Raw genomic sequence first — 18,185 nt, forward strand, 5'->3', positions numbered from 1 at the left:
GTTTGGTTGGTTGGAACTTACAGTCAGGGAAAGAAGAGAGACCTGAGGTGGCTCATACCTAGATCCCACATGACTAAGGGCAATGAATAGGTGACATGAATAAGCTCAACTACAGAACATGGAGTCCTAACTACAAGGACTCAGTTTGTTAAAAGCAAATCCTTGGATTTTTAGAGAGCAATAGAGGACCCTAGTCCTAGAACACCAGAGTCCGGGGCTGCACGGATGTATATGGGTGCCTTATCAAGAAATGAACTCGTAATTTGGTACCCTTTCCAATCAATATATTTTTAAAAATCATTCAGTATTTATTTAGAAGTGAGGTTGAATATTTTATGAGGGAAGAGAAAAAAATTTCTTCCTGGTTTATTATCTCTGGCCCTACGCGTGCAAAGCAAAAGCCCTGTTCTTCACCAGATTCTCCCTCCTTAGAAAGTAATTTGGGGAGAATATACTGTTCCTTAAGTCAGCCTCTGAGGAGTATCCTCTCCCTGTCTCAAATAGCCTATGACTCATAAACATATATATAGTACTTTCTCCGCAAATAGTGGAATTGTCTCCATTATTTATTTTTGGTGATGTTTAATGGTGTTTGCCATCTGGCTGTCTCTGAGATACTAGAGAGCGAAAGAGCATCTAAGTGACTACAATCAGGTAAAACACTTATTAGAGTCAAGGGTTATAAGAGATCTCCTAGTCATCTCCATTCCAAAATTTCTCTGATTTTAAGACAAAAATCCAGTTGCTAGAAAGAATATGGAGCAGAAACAGCGTGCCTGTCTGATTTAGGGATGTCTGAATAGGCAGGCCAGGGATGGGGCTCCAAAAAAGTCCCAACTTGTCTCCTCAAGTGCTGTGGCTTTAAAATGAGAAAATGTTCAGTGAGCGCATTTCTGGAGGTAAATGTAGCATCTCAAATGGATTTGTATGGTCTAAAGTAAATATGTCACTTGTATCTTCTAAAATTTATTGTGTAGAAAAGGAACCCATTGAGCTGTGGAGTTTCATTACCTTTTTGTCAGATATTTGTACCAGAAGGAAATCTATGTATCCAGAAAACTTTGTTTCTCAAACTCCCGGATGATCTTCCTACTTTAGTATGATAATTTCAACAGAAACCAGATTCCTACATAAAGTCTGTTGTTTTCTCTTTTCTTTTTGGGGGGGGGGGGGGGGGGGGGGGGGGAGATTATGTGCTTATTTTTAATGCAACGCTTCCAAGGCTTGATTTCTTATGGTGTTTTTGAAATTAAGCATAGCCGAATGCGTGTGCATACACACAAAGCCTAAGCATTATTCTTTAATAGCACTTACCAGTAAGCTGAAAGCAAGGCTTATGTGAACCCGTTTCTAGTGAGATGACTGTATTAACAACACCCTGCTGTGTAATGAACAGTTTTATTTGATTTGCACAGAAAATGTTTTGTTTAACATCTGTTCAATTAGTGTTTTCATTTCATTACTGAAGTTTGTCTTAGGACCAACAGGTTCATTTTCCTATTGGATATTTGGAAAGGGATTTCCATTGGCGCACACCAGTACCTTCTGTTTAGATAACCCTCCTGATGTAGTCAATTAGGCAAGGTCTGTGGCAATATGTTTTCCCCATGTTTTAGGACACAACTTCCTCACACCGAGCACTTCTCACACCTGTTTCAAAGCAAGACATTTCTTGGGTGGAAAATCCCCTCAGTTTAGAGCTGAGCTTGCTTTTTTGAATCAGAAATGCGGCCGTAAGAAAACATCTCTAGGTTGAACCAGTATACTGTCATTAAAGTGAGTAATGAATTAGGAATGTGTGACAATTTAATTATAAATTGTAATTGAAAAGCAGTTGAAGTGGAAAAAGCCAAGGCTAGACAGTAATTAGAAAAGGATTTAGCTCTCCTTTGTTTTAGTTAGTAAATTTATGGACAATTATGGTTGTCGCCTTTTATAAAAGGAAAACATATTACGAAAATAAAACAGATGTTTCTTTTAACAAACCAGATTGTCTCTTTATCACCAGGACTATTTGTCAATGATATGGGGAAGGTCTTTCCTTTATCTCCTTCTTTGTTGTCAATTAAAAAGAGGAGCCAATGATGTCTGTGGGAAAAGATCATTTGTATTAGTAGTAAAGTCTTAGAGAGGATGATGTTGTCTGTAAATGTTTGAAACTGTGACAGAATGTAGGCTAAACACCATGAACTCAACAGTTATGGTATGGGGATACTACAAGGGTATTTCTTAACACTCTGACAAGTCAGGTTGGGCAGAAGGAGAGTCATGGTGTGGTTGGGAGAGAAAATTCTTCTTTTAAGAATTACAGTCCCCTCCCGCCCCCCAAAAAAGAGAGTTCCCAAAATACAACGGTACAGTTTCCTTAATAGGGATTCAGTTAATTATAATTTTATTTGGATGGAAGAAATTACCTTTAGCTTGCTATTGGTCTCATCAACCACTTTAAAAAAAGATTTTGTTTATTTATTTGAGAGAGGGAAAGTGCATGAGCAGAGGGGGCCAGGGAGGGAGAGGTGGAGGGAGAATCAGGCTCTCCACTGAGCAGGAAACCCCAGGTGGGACTTGATTCCAGGACCTGGGGATCACAACCCAAGCTGAAGGCAGGCGCTTAACCACCCATGCCCCCTCATCAACCATTTCTGCTGTTCGTAACCAGTAAAGCAGTCTTTTGCAATTATATGAGAAGCAGTTTGGGGCCACGTTTGGCTCTGATCAACCACAACAGTGTCCATAGCCTGTGGCTTTATTTTGGAATATAAAAATGCTATTTGGAAAAGAAAGAAAGGAAAAGAAAAAGATATATAATCAATACAGTGTGTTAGTGTGTGGGGTAATGTGTACCTTTTCATGCATATGCACAGGTAGGCCTCTAATTCCATTGCTATGAACCCCTGAAGGGTGTGGGTGTATTATATTTTGATAAATGGAACCATAGTTTAAATATACTGGAGACTGTAAACAGAATCATTTTAAGAGATAATTACTCCTTAATATATCTGCTTGATCTGTTTGGATTATCATGGTTTAGATATTCTTTTTTTTTTTTTTTTAAGATTTTATTTATTTATTTGACAGAGATTGAGATGAGATCACAAGCAGGCAGAGAGGCAGGCAGAGAGAGAGTGGGAAGCAGGCTCCCCGCTGAGCAGAGAGCCCGATGCAGGGCTGGATCCCAGGACCCTGAGATCATGACTTGAGCTGAAGGCAGAGGCTTAACCCACTGAGCCACCCATGCACCCCATGGTTTAGGTATTCTTAAAATAAGACACATCTATAGAAGCAGGCTGGGAGCGGGCACAGGGGTGGGCAGAGATGGTGGTGGTTACAACATGGACACGCGTACGCACACATATACACACTCAGACATACCGTTCTAACAGACCATGGTTTCCCTAGGCGGTACTCTGCTGCCAGAAACATCTAATCTTGTACCAATTTTTTTCACAAGTATTTGTCCATTTCTTCACGTGAACTAGGTCTTTGACTGCCATTTCCTTCCCAATGAAGTAAAGTATATTCATAATGGTTGCCCGATTCTTGATGAAGACACAGTGAAGCTTAGACTTTACAGGTAAGCAGCACACATAACCATTCTGTGTACTTCTTCAGGATTTTTCTATAGATTGATGTTATCATGAGGCTAGTTGCTAGATCCCAAACAAGCAAGTAATCAATAGAAATTGGGGACCTAAGTAGGTGAGGCAAGAATTGTCGATTTTCAATTATCTTTATTTGTATCATCTTTTCTGTGGAAAGCTTCTGTCCTGTTCCCCTGTAAAGTTCTTGTACAGGTACTCTGGTGATCTACCTTCCTGCTTATGATGGGAAATTAAAATTACGAAATACAAATTCTTAAAAAGAACTCAGAAAACATATTCCAAAATTGAATGCTATTCTTTATTTTGATTATCAGCTGCTCAGTTAATAAGAAGTCAGGTATGTCTTCTAATCGTAAGCATATTAAATGATAAAAATGTTTAAATAATCAGCTATAAAGTTAAGTACAGAGTGTCTGTGTGAGCCAGCAATTCTACTCTTAAATATATGTGTAAGAGAAATAAAAACCTTTATTCCCCCAAAACTTGCACACAGATCTTCATTGTAGCATCATTCATAATAGCTAAAAATTTGAAATAACCCAACTGATGAATGTGTGAACAAAATGTGGTGTATCCATACAATGGAATATTACTCAGCGGATGAAGTACTGATGTAGGCTGTAACATGGGCGAACCTCGAGACCATCATGCGAAATGAAACACACCAGACACAAAAGGTCACATACCTTTTCTAGAAAAGGCAAATTCATAAAACACAGAACGCAGATTAGTGGTTGCCAAGGGCCGGGGGAAGGGCAAATGGGGAGTGACCACTAACGGGTAAGGATTTCTTTCTGTGGGAATAAAAACGTTCTGGAATTAGGTGGTTGTGAAGGTTGCACCACCTTATGAATATACAAAAAACCACTGAGTTGTATACTTTAAAAAGGTAAATTTCATCTCAGTAAAAATTAGCTTAAAAATTAAGTTCATGGTTATGGTATTGCTCACTTCATAGAGGTATCTGACAACGCAGTTGGCGGAGTAGGTTTTTTTTTTTTTCCAAGATTTTACTGACTTATTTGATAGGGAGAGAGCACAACAGGAGGAGAGGCAGGCAGAGGGCGAGGGAGAAGCAGGCTCCCAGCTGAGGGGAGAGCCTGACATGGGGCTCGATGCCAGGACCCTGGGAATATGATCTGAGCCAAAGGCAGATGCTTAACTGACTGAGCCACCCAGGCTTTTAGATAGGTTTTTGGAATAGGCTTTTAGATAGATTTTTACGGCGGTTATGAATATCTGGCTGAAATATCTTAGTATGAATTTCCCTTAAGTACCACAGTACTATTGCAAAGAGTTTTGTAGAAGACACTAGCATGTTGAATCGTTCTATAGACACTTATAATTACCTACTATAACTCAAGGCCCAATGCTGGGCATAGGAAACACAAGAATGAAGATTCATGGATTTTTGGTGTTCATAATCTGATGCAAAATATGGTAGATAACTGTAATGTGAACAAGGGCTGAAAGAGAGGCTTGAACACAATGCTGTGCTCAAAAAATGAAATAGTACCCAGAGATTCTGTATCACCAGCACACAGGGCTGTTTGATCTTTCTAAGGCTTTAGAGTTAAAAAACTAACCTTGGACAGCTTGCCTGGAAAAGCTGGTGGTTCTGGCTTCTCCCACTTCTTCCTTGAGTTTCCAAGGGGCAGGATAGGGGATTTGGCGAGCAGGGCTCAGTCAAAGCAGCTGCTGGAGGACATTCGAAAGAAAATATTTAGAGGAGCTGGAGGCAGAAAATCAGAGAACATGCTTATTCCCCTCTCTCCTCCTCATCAGCTCCTTTGGCGAGCTACTTGGCCTCTCTCTGCCTCAGATTCCCCCTCTGTAAAGTGGAATTTACAATGTCTCTCATAGGTTTCTGAAGCGCAGAAAGGTGTTGATGCTTCAGAAACTCCTCATCCTTTCACTCCTGAATTAAGACCCGATCCATAAATTACACAAGCTTGCTACTCAAATGACAGATGTGCTAGAAGTGAGACTCTGAGCTCCCAGCCATCACTACATATCAATGTGGATGATGGGTTTGAGAGAAGGTGTGGAAAGAAAGCTCACTGGGGAGGGAGATGGCAGATAAAGGAGTTGACACCAAGATAAGGAGAAGAAAGGAAGAGATCAGAGATTGGGAGTCGAGTATATAACAAAATGCAAACTCTACCCTATATGCGCATTTTATAAAGTCAGTCTTTAGATACCGGAAGTGTACCTGAGCTCTGCTAAACATTGCCTTTGCTTTGTTCTCTCCACAGATTTACTGAGACTGATACCTTCACAGAAACCTTTATCCTGCGGGTCTATCTCCTCGAACCAGACTGTAACATCATCCGTAGGAGTAACAATGTCCTGGAGGTGTCTGAATTCTATGGTCTTTCCCCAGCCATTGATAAGAACCTCCTCAGATTTGATTACGAGAGGACGGCTGGCCTGGAGTGTACGGTCAGGCTGGATCCTGTGGGAAGCCGGCTGCCAGCCCACGGTCAGATGGTCCTGCTGGAGCCTCGGCCAGAAAAACCTCGTGGAGATCAGCCACACAGTTTTTTCCCTGAAACTCGTATGTACCGTGTTCTTTTTTGTTATTTTTTTTTGAAGATTTATTTATAAGCGAGAGAGGCAGGGAGAGGGAGAAAGTGAGAATGGTGGAGGAAGAGAGGGAAAGTGGGAGAGAATCTCAAGCAGACTCCCTGCTGAGCTTGGAGCCTGATGTGGGGCTGGATCTCACGACCTGAGCCAACACCAAGAGTCAGATGCTTAACCGACTGAACTACCCAGGCTCCCCTCATATGTATGTTTTAATATGTACCCAAATGTTAATAGAACTGACAAAAACATCTGTTAATATTCATCTTCTATTTTGACAAAAAATATCTTTTATCTTTGATATTATAACTGGTTGAACAATGTTGGCTAGTGGTTAAGAGTATAGACTTTGGAATCAAAGTGACCTTGGTTTGAAACAGCTTCTGCTCTTTATTTCCTAAGTGATTTTAGGTAACATATTTAACCTGGTTAAGTCTCTGTAAAATGGGCAAAGATAGTAGCTGCTCCCCAAGTTTGTGGCCGGATGGAGTAAATGAGATGACATGCATGCAGTGGGCTTCACATGGTGTCGGGCCCATAGCAGGCGCTCAGTGATGGTCAGCTGTTATTCACAGTGGCAGTGGTAGTAAGAGCAGCTGGTGCATTTATTAAGTATTATTTGATTACAAATAAGTTTGACGTAGAGCAGGTGGCCATTAGCTGTGGTTTAAATCAGGAGGAGTTGATGGATGATGTCCCTTCTGTTACTCATCTAATCAGTGTATTTTGGGTACCTCCTCTGTGCATAATAATGTTCTAGGCACTAAGGGAAGACCAATAATCACAGTCATAGTGATACCTTGAATTTGGGCAACAACTTACAGCTAAAGGTATGTTTGCACATGAACCCTCCCATTTAGTGTTCATGACCATCTGGCTAAAAATTAGAACACTCATTTTATACAATAGGGAAAGACCACTCGAAAAATAAGTGGCCTATGGGTATCACCCTACACGACTGTAAAAAGAAGTTGGGCAAAGAAAGAGACACACTCTTGAAGAGATGATGGTGGTTTTTAATGAGAGAGAGCAGGTTGGTTCAGGCTATCAAAGATTACTTAAAGGAGGGTTTAGTAAAAGGACTAAGGGGACCTGGAAAGGTGTCGGGACTTGGGGGTGTGATGAACACAGTGGGGAGTGAATTTCAGCAAGTTGAACAGCCTTGGAGAGAGTGCATGAAGGAGCCATGGACGTGCATGCTGTGAAGGAAGACCAGCACTAGAATGTGGAAAGCCTGTCTTGACCCAGTGGCCTCTTTGTCAGGGATGTTCAGTCACCAGAACATGTATTTTATTATTTTTTTTTCAGTGTAACATTCTGTGGGCAAGGATCTTGGGGGAGAAAACGGGTCAACCATTCTTTTCAGGAAAAGAAGTTATAGGGTTATTGAACAATGCCATCCCCCTCTGTGAATGATTAGAGGGTATGCGTGGGTATTCCTGAGGCAGTCAGGATCCACGGGAGGGAGGATTTTTAAAAATTTCACATTCATGCTCAAGTAGCTGTCTTAACTCAGTGCTGTACATTCTAGAACTGGGAACAGAGCTGAGGTGTCCAGGTGGAAGCTGTGCCCTGGGACTGAAGAAAATGGGAAGTGCCAAGGTGAGCTGTGAGGAGTTCCTGCTGATGGGGCTTCGCTATCAACACACAGATCCCCCTTCTCCCAACATCGACTACATCTCCATCCAGCTGGACCTCACAGATGGCAGGAGCAAAATCGTGTACAAGGTAGAGTTGGGGCTTATGTGTCTGTGTCCCCAGCTGATCTGTAGCGAGAGAGCCACTCGTGCTGGCTGCCACGCCAGGGACAGCTCCTGTGCTACCATGGGTGGGACTGCCCAGTGACTCATTAGAGCTGCAGAATATAAGTATATAATTTCCCTTCCCTGCCTCTCTTCTAGCTTTGCCCCTCTAAGGCAATGGAGGAAGGTCTGGTCTGGTCACATGCAACCCTTCTTACGCCTCTTCCTTCAGTTTTCTTAAGCTTGACAATTGGTCTTTTGGAGCACCCTCTCTTCCAGGCTTCATTTCCCTCCATCTTGGTTAGAAACTCTTTTCGCCTATTAGAGGAAATGAGGGGGTCCACAAATCAACTAGGCAAGGCTGTGGGAGACAAAGAGCAAGTCCGTCCCAGTATTATGGGAATAGTGGTTTATATCCTTTTTACTCTTTCAGACTGGGAGATGGAAGACCAGGCCATCAAGGAGACAGCCCAAGGCCCCCTCCATCTTTCAGTCTCTTTCAAATCCCCCTGCCCTTTCCTCCTATTGATCTCTTCACTTTGAAATGAAGGTAGAAGATGAAATCAATTTATATGAAATATTTAACACCCTACTGAATTGATTCATGTACTCTGTAATTTGTTTTATTTGGGGCAACTGTGTACCAGCTGAAACAGCTTGGATTCTGTGCTGACATAAGATGATCCAAGATTAGAGTCATGAGAGACCTCCATCTTTCAAAATTTGACTTCTCACAGGATTTCTCCCAAGAAAGTCAGATATTGAACATTGTCACTCCCAAGGAATGGATAAAATACAAAATGATAAGAAAATGACAAGACAGGATCAGAGAATTATAGAATTGAGATAAAAAAAACAACAACTTTGAGATGGTCTGGTCAAATCACCTGGTGAATTTTCAAAGATTTTTAAAAAGATTTCTGAGTCTAACATTAATAGCTAAGAGCATGAACCCTGCGCCCACTTTGCCTGGATTCAAGTGTGTGTTTAACTAGCTATTTGACTTGGATTTTATGCCTCATTTTAATAAATCTTAAAATGGAAATAATGGAACTGACTTCTTAGAGTAATTGAGAGTTGGTGCAAAGATAAAAGGCAGTTGGTGCAAAGCCTAGCACATAGTAAGCACGAGGCGTATTTTGCTAGTTAAAAAAGCCACCCAGGAAAAAAAATGGATCATCAGCTAGGTTTGGAAACAACTGGTGTAGCCCAAACAGCTTGTTGTATAATGGTGATCAGAGAAATCGTATACCTTGCACATACATACACAGCTGTTTTATGACCGAGTCAGAACTAAATTCTAGGTCTCCTAACTAGTAGTAGATGTCGTCTTGTCTTTGTGACACAAAAATATTTTTACTTTTATCTTATTTTATTTTGTTTTATCTTGAGAGAGAGAGAGAGAGAGAGAAAGAATGAGTGGGGACGGGGGAACACAGGGAAAAGAGAGAGAATCTCAAGCAGGTTCCATGCTCAGTGCAGAGCCTGACACAGGGTTCAATCTCAGGACCCTGAGATCATGACCCAAGCCGAAATCAAAAGTTGGATGCTCAATTGACTGAGCCACCCAGGCGCCCCAAAACTTTCACTTTGATTGACGTATCTCCATTAAAAAATATATATACTCATTTTTCTTCCTGACTGATTTTTTTAAATTTATTTTTTATTTATTTTCAGCATAACGGTATTCATTATTTTTTTCACCACACCCAGTGCTTCATGCAATCTGTGCCCTCTATAATACCCACCACCTGGTACCCCAACCTCCCACTCCTCCGCCACTTCAAACCCCCCTCAGATTGTTTTTCAGAGTCCATAGTCTCTCTTCCTGACTGATTTTTAAATTTTACTTCTCTATATTGAGTTAGGGCTTTATTGTTTATATTTTTAGATCAGTTTGATTGGGATTTTACCCCATAAAATGACCTTCTTATTAATTAACCTACTCCATAGTCAGTTTGGCATCATAAAACATTCCTTTATGAATATCAAAGTAATATGTTCACTGCAGAGAATTTTTTTTTTTAAGATTTTATTTATTTATTTGACAGAGATCACAAGCAGGCAGAGAGGCAGGCAGAGAGAGAGAGAGGAGGAAGCAGGCTTTCCGCTGAGCAGAGAGCCCGATGTGGGGCTCAATCCCAGATCCCTGGGATCATGACCTGAGCCGAAGGCAGAGGCTTTAACCCACTAAGCCACCCAGGTGCTCTCAGAGAATTTTTTTTGAAAAACACACAGAAAGCAAAATAAGAAGAAAACGAAATGAGCTCTGTTTCTCCCACTTTTTACACACACACGTATGCACCCTCATGGTCAGGAGACATGCACACCAATGTTGGTTTTGTTTTATGTGACTGAATTTATACTATATTTGAAGATTTTGAATTTTGTTATTTTATTATTTTTATATTTGTACAGTCCATCCTCATCAAGTGACTAAATGACTATTTCGTCCATAATTCCTTCTAGGTTCTTAAGATTTTCTTGTTTACAGTTGCCTTTTTAATCCATCTGAAATGAATTTCATCATATTGTGAAACACAGGAACAGTTTTTTTTCTCCAAGTAGTCAAAAATTTCAACACTAGATTTTGAATAATGAAACTGTTTCTCATTGATTTTTGATGCTTTTTCTATTGAATAGAAAGAAAGGCTAGCTCTGTTGTTTCTTAGATATACCTCCTTATTTCTGTGCCAGTATCAGTTATTCTAAATATAAAAGGTCAGTAATACACTTTAATATTTCACAGGCAAGTTCTTCCTTATCACTTGTCTTCAAAGTTTTCTTATCCATTCTCACCTAATCTTAGTTCTCAATAAAGAATTAAATCATTTATTTCCATTAAAGTAAATGCCTATGTATTTTTATCAGGATGGGATTAAAACTATAAATTATTTTGGAAATAATTGGAATATTAGAACATTTACCACACTGAGCACTCTCATCCAGAAATGAGGGACCTCACTTCATCTAGGCAAATATTCTTTGATGTGTTTCTGTAAAATTTGCAGTTTTCTTCATGTAAGTTGAGCACACTTACTAGTTCAGTCCTAGGCAGTTTGCTTTTGAGAAATTACTGTGAATAGACACTTTTCCCTCCATTATATCTTCTCATTGGTTACTGATGATAAATAGGAAAGCTATTTTTGGTATAATTTTCTTTTATCTGGCTTCTTTCTTGAATTCAATTATTCTAAGAATTTTTCAGTTCTTTGGGCTTTTGAAGACCATAATTATGTCTTTCACTAATGATGATAATTTTGTCTTTTCTTTTTCAGTAATTATTCCTCCTTTTTTTTTTTTTTTTTCCTCTATTCCCCACTGGTTTGGCCAGAATAATATTAAATATATGATGCTTATAAGAATACTTGCTTGTATATTTTATCAGTCTTAACTGCCCACCCACACTGTCCTTTTTTGTGGGGAGGGGTTTAAAATTTAAATTCAATTAATTAACATATAATGTATTATTAGTTTCAGAGGTAGAGGTCTTATCTACCTCTGTGATTCATTAGTCTTATATAATACCCAGTGCTCATTACATCACATGCCCTCCTTAATGTCTAACTCCCAGTTACCCCATCCCTCCCCTCCAGCAATCCTCAATTTTTTTCTATGATTAAGAGTCTCTTATGGGGGATGCCTGGGTGGCTCAGTCATTAGGTGTCATGATCCCTGGGATTGAGCCCCACATTGGGCTCCCTGATCTGTGGGAGCCTGCTACTTCTCCCACTCCCTCTGTTGGTGTTCCTCTCTCTGTCAAATATATAAAATCTTAAAAAAAAAAAAAAAAAGGATCTCTTACAGTATGTCTCCCTCTCGATTTCATCTTGTTTTATTTTCCCTCCTTCCTATACCGTCCTCTGTTTTGTTTCTTACATTCCACATATGAGTGAGATCATATGGTAATTGTCTTTCTCCGATTGACTTACTTCACCTAGCATAATACCCTCTAATTCCATCCATGTCATTGCAAATGGCAAGATTTCATTGTTTTTGATGGCTGAGTTGTATTCCATTACATATATATACCATATCTTCATTATCCACTGATCTGTCAATGGACATCTGGGCTCTTTCCATAATTTGGCTATTGTGGACATTGCTGCTATAAACATTCAGGTGCACATGCCCCTTTGGATCACTATATTTGTATCTTTGGGGTAAATACCCAGTAGTACAGTTCCTGGGTTGTAGGGTATCTCTATTTTCAACTTTTTGAGGAATCTCCATATTGTTTTCCAGAGTGGTTGAACTACTCTGCATCACCAACAGTATAAGAGGGCTCCCCTTTCTCTGCATCCTTGCCAACACCTGTTGTTTCCTGATTTGTTAATGTTAGCCATTCTGACTGGTGTGTGGTGGTATCTCATTGTGGGTTTGATTTGCATTTCCCTGAGGCCAAGTGATGTTGAACACTTTTTCATGTGTTTGTTGGCATCCAGATAGGATGTCTTCTTTCCAGAAATGTCTGTTCATATCCTCTGCCCATTTCTTGTTGGAATTATTCATTCTTTGGGTGTTGAGTTTGTTGGATACTAGTCCTTTATCTGGTAAGACATTTGCAAATATTTTCTCCCATTCTGTTGGTTGTCTTTTGGTTGTTGACTATTTCCTTTGCTGTGTAAAAGCTTTTTTTCTTGATGAATTTCCAATAGTTCACTTTTGCTGTCATTTCCCTTGCCTTTGGCAATGTGTCTATGAAGAAGTTGCTGTGGCTAAGGTTGAAGAGGTTGCTGCCTGTGTTCTTCTCAAGGATTTTCATGGATTCTTTTCATGGTGTAACAAAATGGTCTGGTTTCAGTCTTCTGCATGTGGCTGTCCAATTTTCCCAACACCAATTTGTTGAAGAGACTGTCTTTTTTCTATTGGATATTCTTTCCTGCTTTGTTGAAGATTAGTTGACCATAGAGTTGAGGATCTATTTCTGGGCTCTCTACTCTGTTCCACTGTGTGTCTGTTTTTATGCCCGTACCATGCTTTCTTGATGATTATAGCTTTGTAATATAGCTTGAAGTCCAGAATTGTGATGCCACCAGCTTTGTTTTTCTTTTTCATCATTCCTTTGGCTATTTGGGATCTTTTCTGGTTCCATACAAATTTTAGGATTGTTCCAGCTCTGTGAAAAAAAAATTGGCAGTATTCTGATAGGGATTGCATGGAATGTATAGATTGCTCTAAGTAGCATAGACATTTTCACTGTATTTGTTCTTCCAGTCCATGAGCATGGAATGTTTTTCCATTTCATTGTGTCTTCCTCAATTTCTTTCATGAGTGTTCTATAGTCTTCTGAGTACAGATCCTTTGCGTCTTTCTTTAAGTTCATTACTATGGTTTTTGGTGCAAATTGTAAATGGGATCAATTCCTTAATTTTTCTTTCTTTTGTCTCATTGTTAGTGTATAGAAATGCACTAATTTTGTATCCTCCTGCTTTGCTGAATTCCTGTATGAGTTCTAGCAACTTGGGGGTGGAGTCTTTTGGGTTTTCCACATAGTTTATCATGCCATTTGAAAAAAGTGAGAGTTTGACTTCTTCTGTGCAGATTTGGATATCTTTTATTTCTTTTTGATGTAAGATTGCTGAGGCTATGACTTCTAGTACTATGTTGAACAACAGCAGCGATAGTGGATTTCTCTGCCCTGTTCCAGCCCTCAAGGAAGAGCTCTCAGTTTTTCCTATTGAGAATGATATTTGCTATGGGTTTTTTGTAAATGGCTTTTATGTTGTTGAGTGATATTCCCTCTATACACTGTGGAGAGTTTTAATCAAGAAAGGATGCTAGACTTTGTCAAATACTTTTCCTGCGTCTATTGAGAGGATTATATGGTTCTTATCCTTTATTTTATTAATGTAGTGGATCATATTGATCGATTTGCTGATGTTGAACCAGCCTTGCAGCCCAGGCATAAATCCCACTTTGTCGTGGTAAATAATCCTTTTAATGTACTGTTGGAGCTTATGGGCTAAGATCTTGCTGAAAATTTTTGCATCCATGTTCCTCAGAGATATTGTCTATAATTCTTTTTGGTGGGGTCTTTGACTAGTTTTGGGATCATGGCAATGCTGGCCTCACAGAATGAGTTTGGAAGTTTTTCTTCTATTTCTATTTTGAAACAGCTTAAGAAGAAAAGGTATTAGTTCTTCCTTAAATGTTTGGTAGAATTCTCTGGAAAGCCATCTAGCCCTGGACTCTTGTTTTTTGGGAGATTTTTAATTACTTTTTCAGTTTCCTTGCTGGTTATGGGTCTGTTCAGGTTTTCTATTTCTTCCTGTTTTCTGTTTTAGTTTAGTTTGGTAGTTTGTGTGTTGCTAGGAATGCATCCATTTCCTCCAGATAGCCTAATTTGTTGGCATATAGTTGCTCATAATATGTTCTTATACTTGTTTGTATTTCTTCGGTGTTGGCTGTAATCCTTGCTCTTTCATTCATAATTTCATTTATTTGGGTCCTTTCTTTTTTCTTTTTGATAAGTCTGGCCAGGGATTTATCAATCTTATTAATTCTTTCAAAGAACTACCTCCTAGTTTTGTTGATCTGTTTTACTGCTTTTTTCTATGGTTTCTATTTCATTGATTTCTGCTCTAATCTTTGTTAATTCTCTTTTCTTGCTAGATTTAGGTTTTATTTGCAGTTCTTTCTCTTGCTCTGTTAGGTGTAAAGTTAGGTTGTGTATTTGAGACTTTTTTCTTTCTTGAGAAGGGTTTGTATTGCTATATACTTCCCTCTCATGACCACCTTTGCTGCATCCTAAAGGTTTTGAACAGATGTGTTTTCATTTTCATTTCTTTCCATGAATTTTTAAAAGTCTTCTTTAATTTTCTGGTTAGCCCATTCTTTTTTCAGTGGGATGCTCTTTAACCTCCATGTATTGAAGTCGTTCCCAATTTTCCCCTTGTGATTGAATTCTAATTTCAAAGCGCTGTGTCCAAAAATATGCAGGGAATAATCCTAGTCTTTTGGTACCAATTGAGATCTGAGTTGTGACCCAGTGTGTGATCTCTTCTGGAGACTCTTCCATGTGCACTCGAGAAGAATGTGTGTTCAGTTGCTTTAGGATGGTATGTTCTGAATATATCTGTGAAGTCCATCTGATCTAATGTGTCATTCAAAGCTCTTATTTCCTTATTGATTTGCTGCTTAAATGAGCTGTCCATTCGTGAGTGGGGTGTTAAAGTCCCCTACTATTATTGTATTATTACCAATGAATTTCTTTATGCTGTTATTAATTGATTTATGTATTTGGGTGCTTCCAAGTTGGGGGCATAGATATTTATAATTGTTTAGCTCTTTGTGTTGGATAGACCCTTTATGTATGATAGACTGTCCTTCCTCATCTCTTATTACAATCTTTGGTTTAAAATCTAATTTGTCTGATATAAGGATTGCCTCTCCTGCAGCTTTTTTTCTGAAGTCCATCAGCGTGGTAAATGGTTTAACACCCCCACACTTCCAGTTTGGAGGAGATTCATCTGAAACGAATCTCTTGTGGACAACATATTAATGGGTCTTGCTTTTTTATCCATCCAATATCCTTTGTCTTTTGATTGGAACATTTAGCCCATTTACATTTAGAGTAACTATTGTAAGATATGAATTTAGTGCCATTATATTAACTGTAAAGTTACTGTTTCTGTATATTGTCTCTGTTCCTTTCTGGTCTAGGTTACTTTTGGGCTCTCTTTTCACTTAAAGGATCTCTTTTAATATCTCTTGCAAGGCTGGTTTCATGATCACAAATTCTTTTAGTTTCTCTGTGTCCTAGAAGCTTTTTGTCTCTCCCATTTTGAATGACATCATAGCTGGATAAGTATTCTTGGCTGCGTATTTTTCTCATTTAGCATCCTGAAAATATCATACTTGTCCTTTTCGGCCTGCCAGGTCTCTGTGGATAGGTTTGTTCCCAATCTAATGTTTCTACTCTTGTAGTTTATGGACCTTTTGTCCTGAGCTGCTTTCAGGTTTTTCTCTTTGTCTCTGAGATTTGCAAGTTTCACTGTTATATAGCAGGATGTTGACCTATTTTTATTGATTTTGAAGGTGGGGGTCTCTGTGTCTTCTGGGCTGGAATGCCTGTTTCTTTCCCCAGATTAAGGAAGTTCTTTGCTATAATTTGCTCCAATATACCTCCTGCTTCTCTCTCTTCCTCTTCTTCTTGGATCCCAATTATTCTAATATTGTTTTGCTTTATGCTATCATTTATCTCTCAAATTCTTCCCTTTATCTCTCTTTTTCAGTGGTTATTCATCTCTTTTTTTCTCAGCTTCTTTATTTTCCATTATTTGGTCTTCTATATCATGAATTATCTCTTCTGCCTCATTTATCCTAGCAATTAGAGCCTCTGTTTTTTTATTACATCACATTAATAGCCTTTTGATTTTAACTTTATTAGATTTTAGTTCTTTTATTCCTCCAGAAGGGGATTCTCTAGTGTCCCCTATGCTTGTTCCATACCAGGTTTGGAATGTATTTTGGTCTGTTTGTTAGAAGAAACTGTATCCCACAATTGTAAAGAAAGGAAAACTTATGTATACATAAAATAAAATTAAATACAATGAAAGTATAGAATGTAAGTATAAAAAGGAAAATTGTAAAATATTTTTTAAAAAGGAGTTAATACATTTCCTTGGGGGGAGACAAGATGGTGGTGAAGTAGGAGGTGGCACCCTTTCAACCTGTACCCTAAAGTGAGCTGATTACCTTCCAAAGAACTCCAATCACCCACGAATTCAGCCTGAGATCAGAATTATACACGTTTGGATCTCTACAGGAGCAGAAGACGCCAGTGGGCAGGTAAAGTGAGTGGGAACATCGGACTGCTATCAGAAGATAAATAAAAGGGGGAGGGAGCCACTAGAGCTGACCCCTTGGAAAGTAATATCCCAATAGGAGAGTCCCTGCGTCTGGAGACCAGCATTAACTTAGAGTCTGGTAGAAAGCACTCAAAAAGAGCAAAGGATCACGTTGGGGGGGGGGAATTGTGGGAATTGGGGCAGTTAGGGACAGGGGCTGAAGTCCCCAGACCTAGGACAGCCAGCCCTGGTGCAGAGCCAGAGAGAGTGCAGCGGAGAAACCAGGTCTTGGTCCCTGAGCCACCAGCTTGCCTGAGAGCGCATGGAGTCCAGCCCCTCACAGGAGCCTCGCTAGCTGGCAGAAGCACAGACTTTTTACAGTCTCCACGCTCGCTCTGTGCCCTGCTATCAGAGTCCGAGTCGGACCCCCCGCCCTCCTCTAAGAGAAGTGTGCACAGGCACCAGTCTGGTGCTTTCAGACCCGGAAAGACCAGGCACTCCCAGCCCCGGCCAGTGGGAAAATCTCAGTGTGCAATTGCTGCTTGGAACATCTCTGGCGATCTGGAGCTGGCCAGACAGCTGCCGCTGCCGTGGTTTTGGATACAAGCAAAAAATCCTGCGTCCCCAGGGACCACGACTCAGAACCTGTTCTGCCTGCGGCCAAGGGGGAATATATTTGGGCTCTGCAGCCAGACTGAGGCTTCTCTCTGAGAGTGAGGTCAGGGTGCAGTTTGCTTTCCTCTAAACCTACAAAAACCATCAAAAGCGGTCAAGGCGAGAGAGAAAAAAAAAAAAGTGAACAAACATAAAAACCTCCAGAGACAAAAGCCTGAAAAAAACCAGTTTCTTCAGAGCCCACCCCCTTGAGGGGAGCAGGAGGACTTAACTCAGAGAACATCATTGACTGAAAACCCACGTGGCAGGCCCCTCCCCCAGAAAACCAACCAGGAAAGGAAAAAAAAAAAAAAAAAGATGACAAGACAACTTTTATTTTTAATTTGTTCCCACTATTCTGGCTCATTTCTTTTTTATATAGATAATTTTTTAGCCTATTTACCATCACAGTGAGATGTCCAGTACATCAAATTCCATAATAACCTTCTAACCTGAACTTTTTGATACATACACCTGTGTTTTTCTTTTGAATTTCTATTTTTTAAGTTTCTTTTTTTTAAATTTTAGTTTAGTCTAGTTTATTTATTTTTTATTTTTATTTTCTAATATTCATATAGAGTTAAACTTCAAGGTAATCCCCTTTCCCCAATGAATGCTACCCCTATAGGTAAACCAATTTTTAATCCCCCTTTATCTTAGAAAAGTTGAGTCCTTTAACAAAGATATTAAGATACATCCAGAAAGAATCAAAACAACCTTCCTCACCCACACTGAGAATTTATAACCACTCTCCCATCTTTTTCTTTCACCAGTGTTTCTGTGTTTTTGTGTTTGTCCTGATAGTATATAAA

At 39.5% G+C, this 18,185-nt stretch overlaps 1 protein-coding gene across 1 annotated transcript in view; it reads left to right on the forward strand.

Annotated features, from left to right (window-relative positions):
• Nucleotides 1–18,185, forward strand: part of LOC132024140 (FRAS1-related extracellular matrix protein 1-like) — an 82,620-nt gene that overhangs the window by 30,803 nt on the left and 33,632 nt on the right. Inside the window, exons 3-5 of the mRNA XM_059410137.1 lie at nt 3,480–3,574; nt 5,858–6,159; nt 7,717–7,913. Coding sequence (XP_059266120.1) covers nt 3,480–3,574; nt 5,858–6,159; nt 7,717–7,913 — 594 coding nt within the window. The remainder of the gene's footprint in view (nt 1–3,479; nt 3,575–5,857; nt 6,160–7,716; nt 7,914–18,185) is intronic.

This window comes from Mustela nigripes, chromosome 9 (genome assembly GCF_022355385.1).
Source record: "Mustela nigripes isolate SB6536 chromosome 9, MUSNIG.SB6536, whole genome shotgun sequence".
NCBI classification, from domain to species: Eukaryota; Metazoa; Chordata; class Mammalia; order Carnivora; family Mustelidae; genus Mustela; species Mustela nigripes.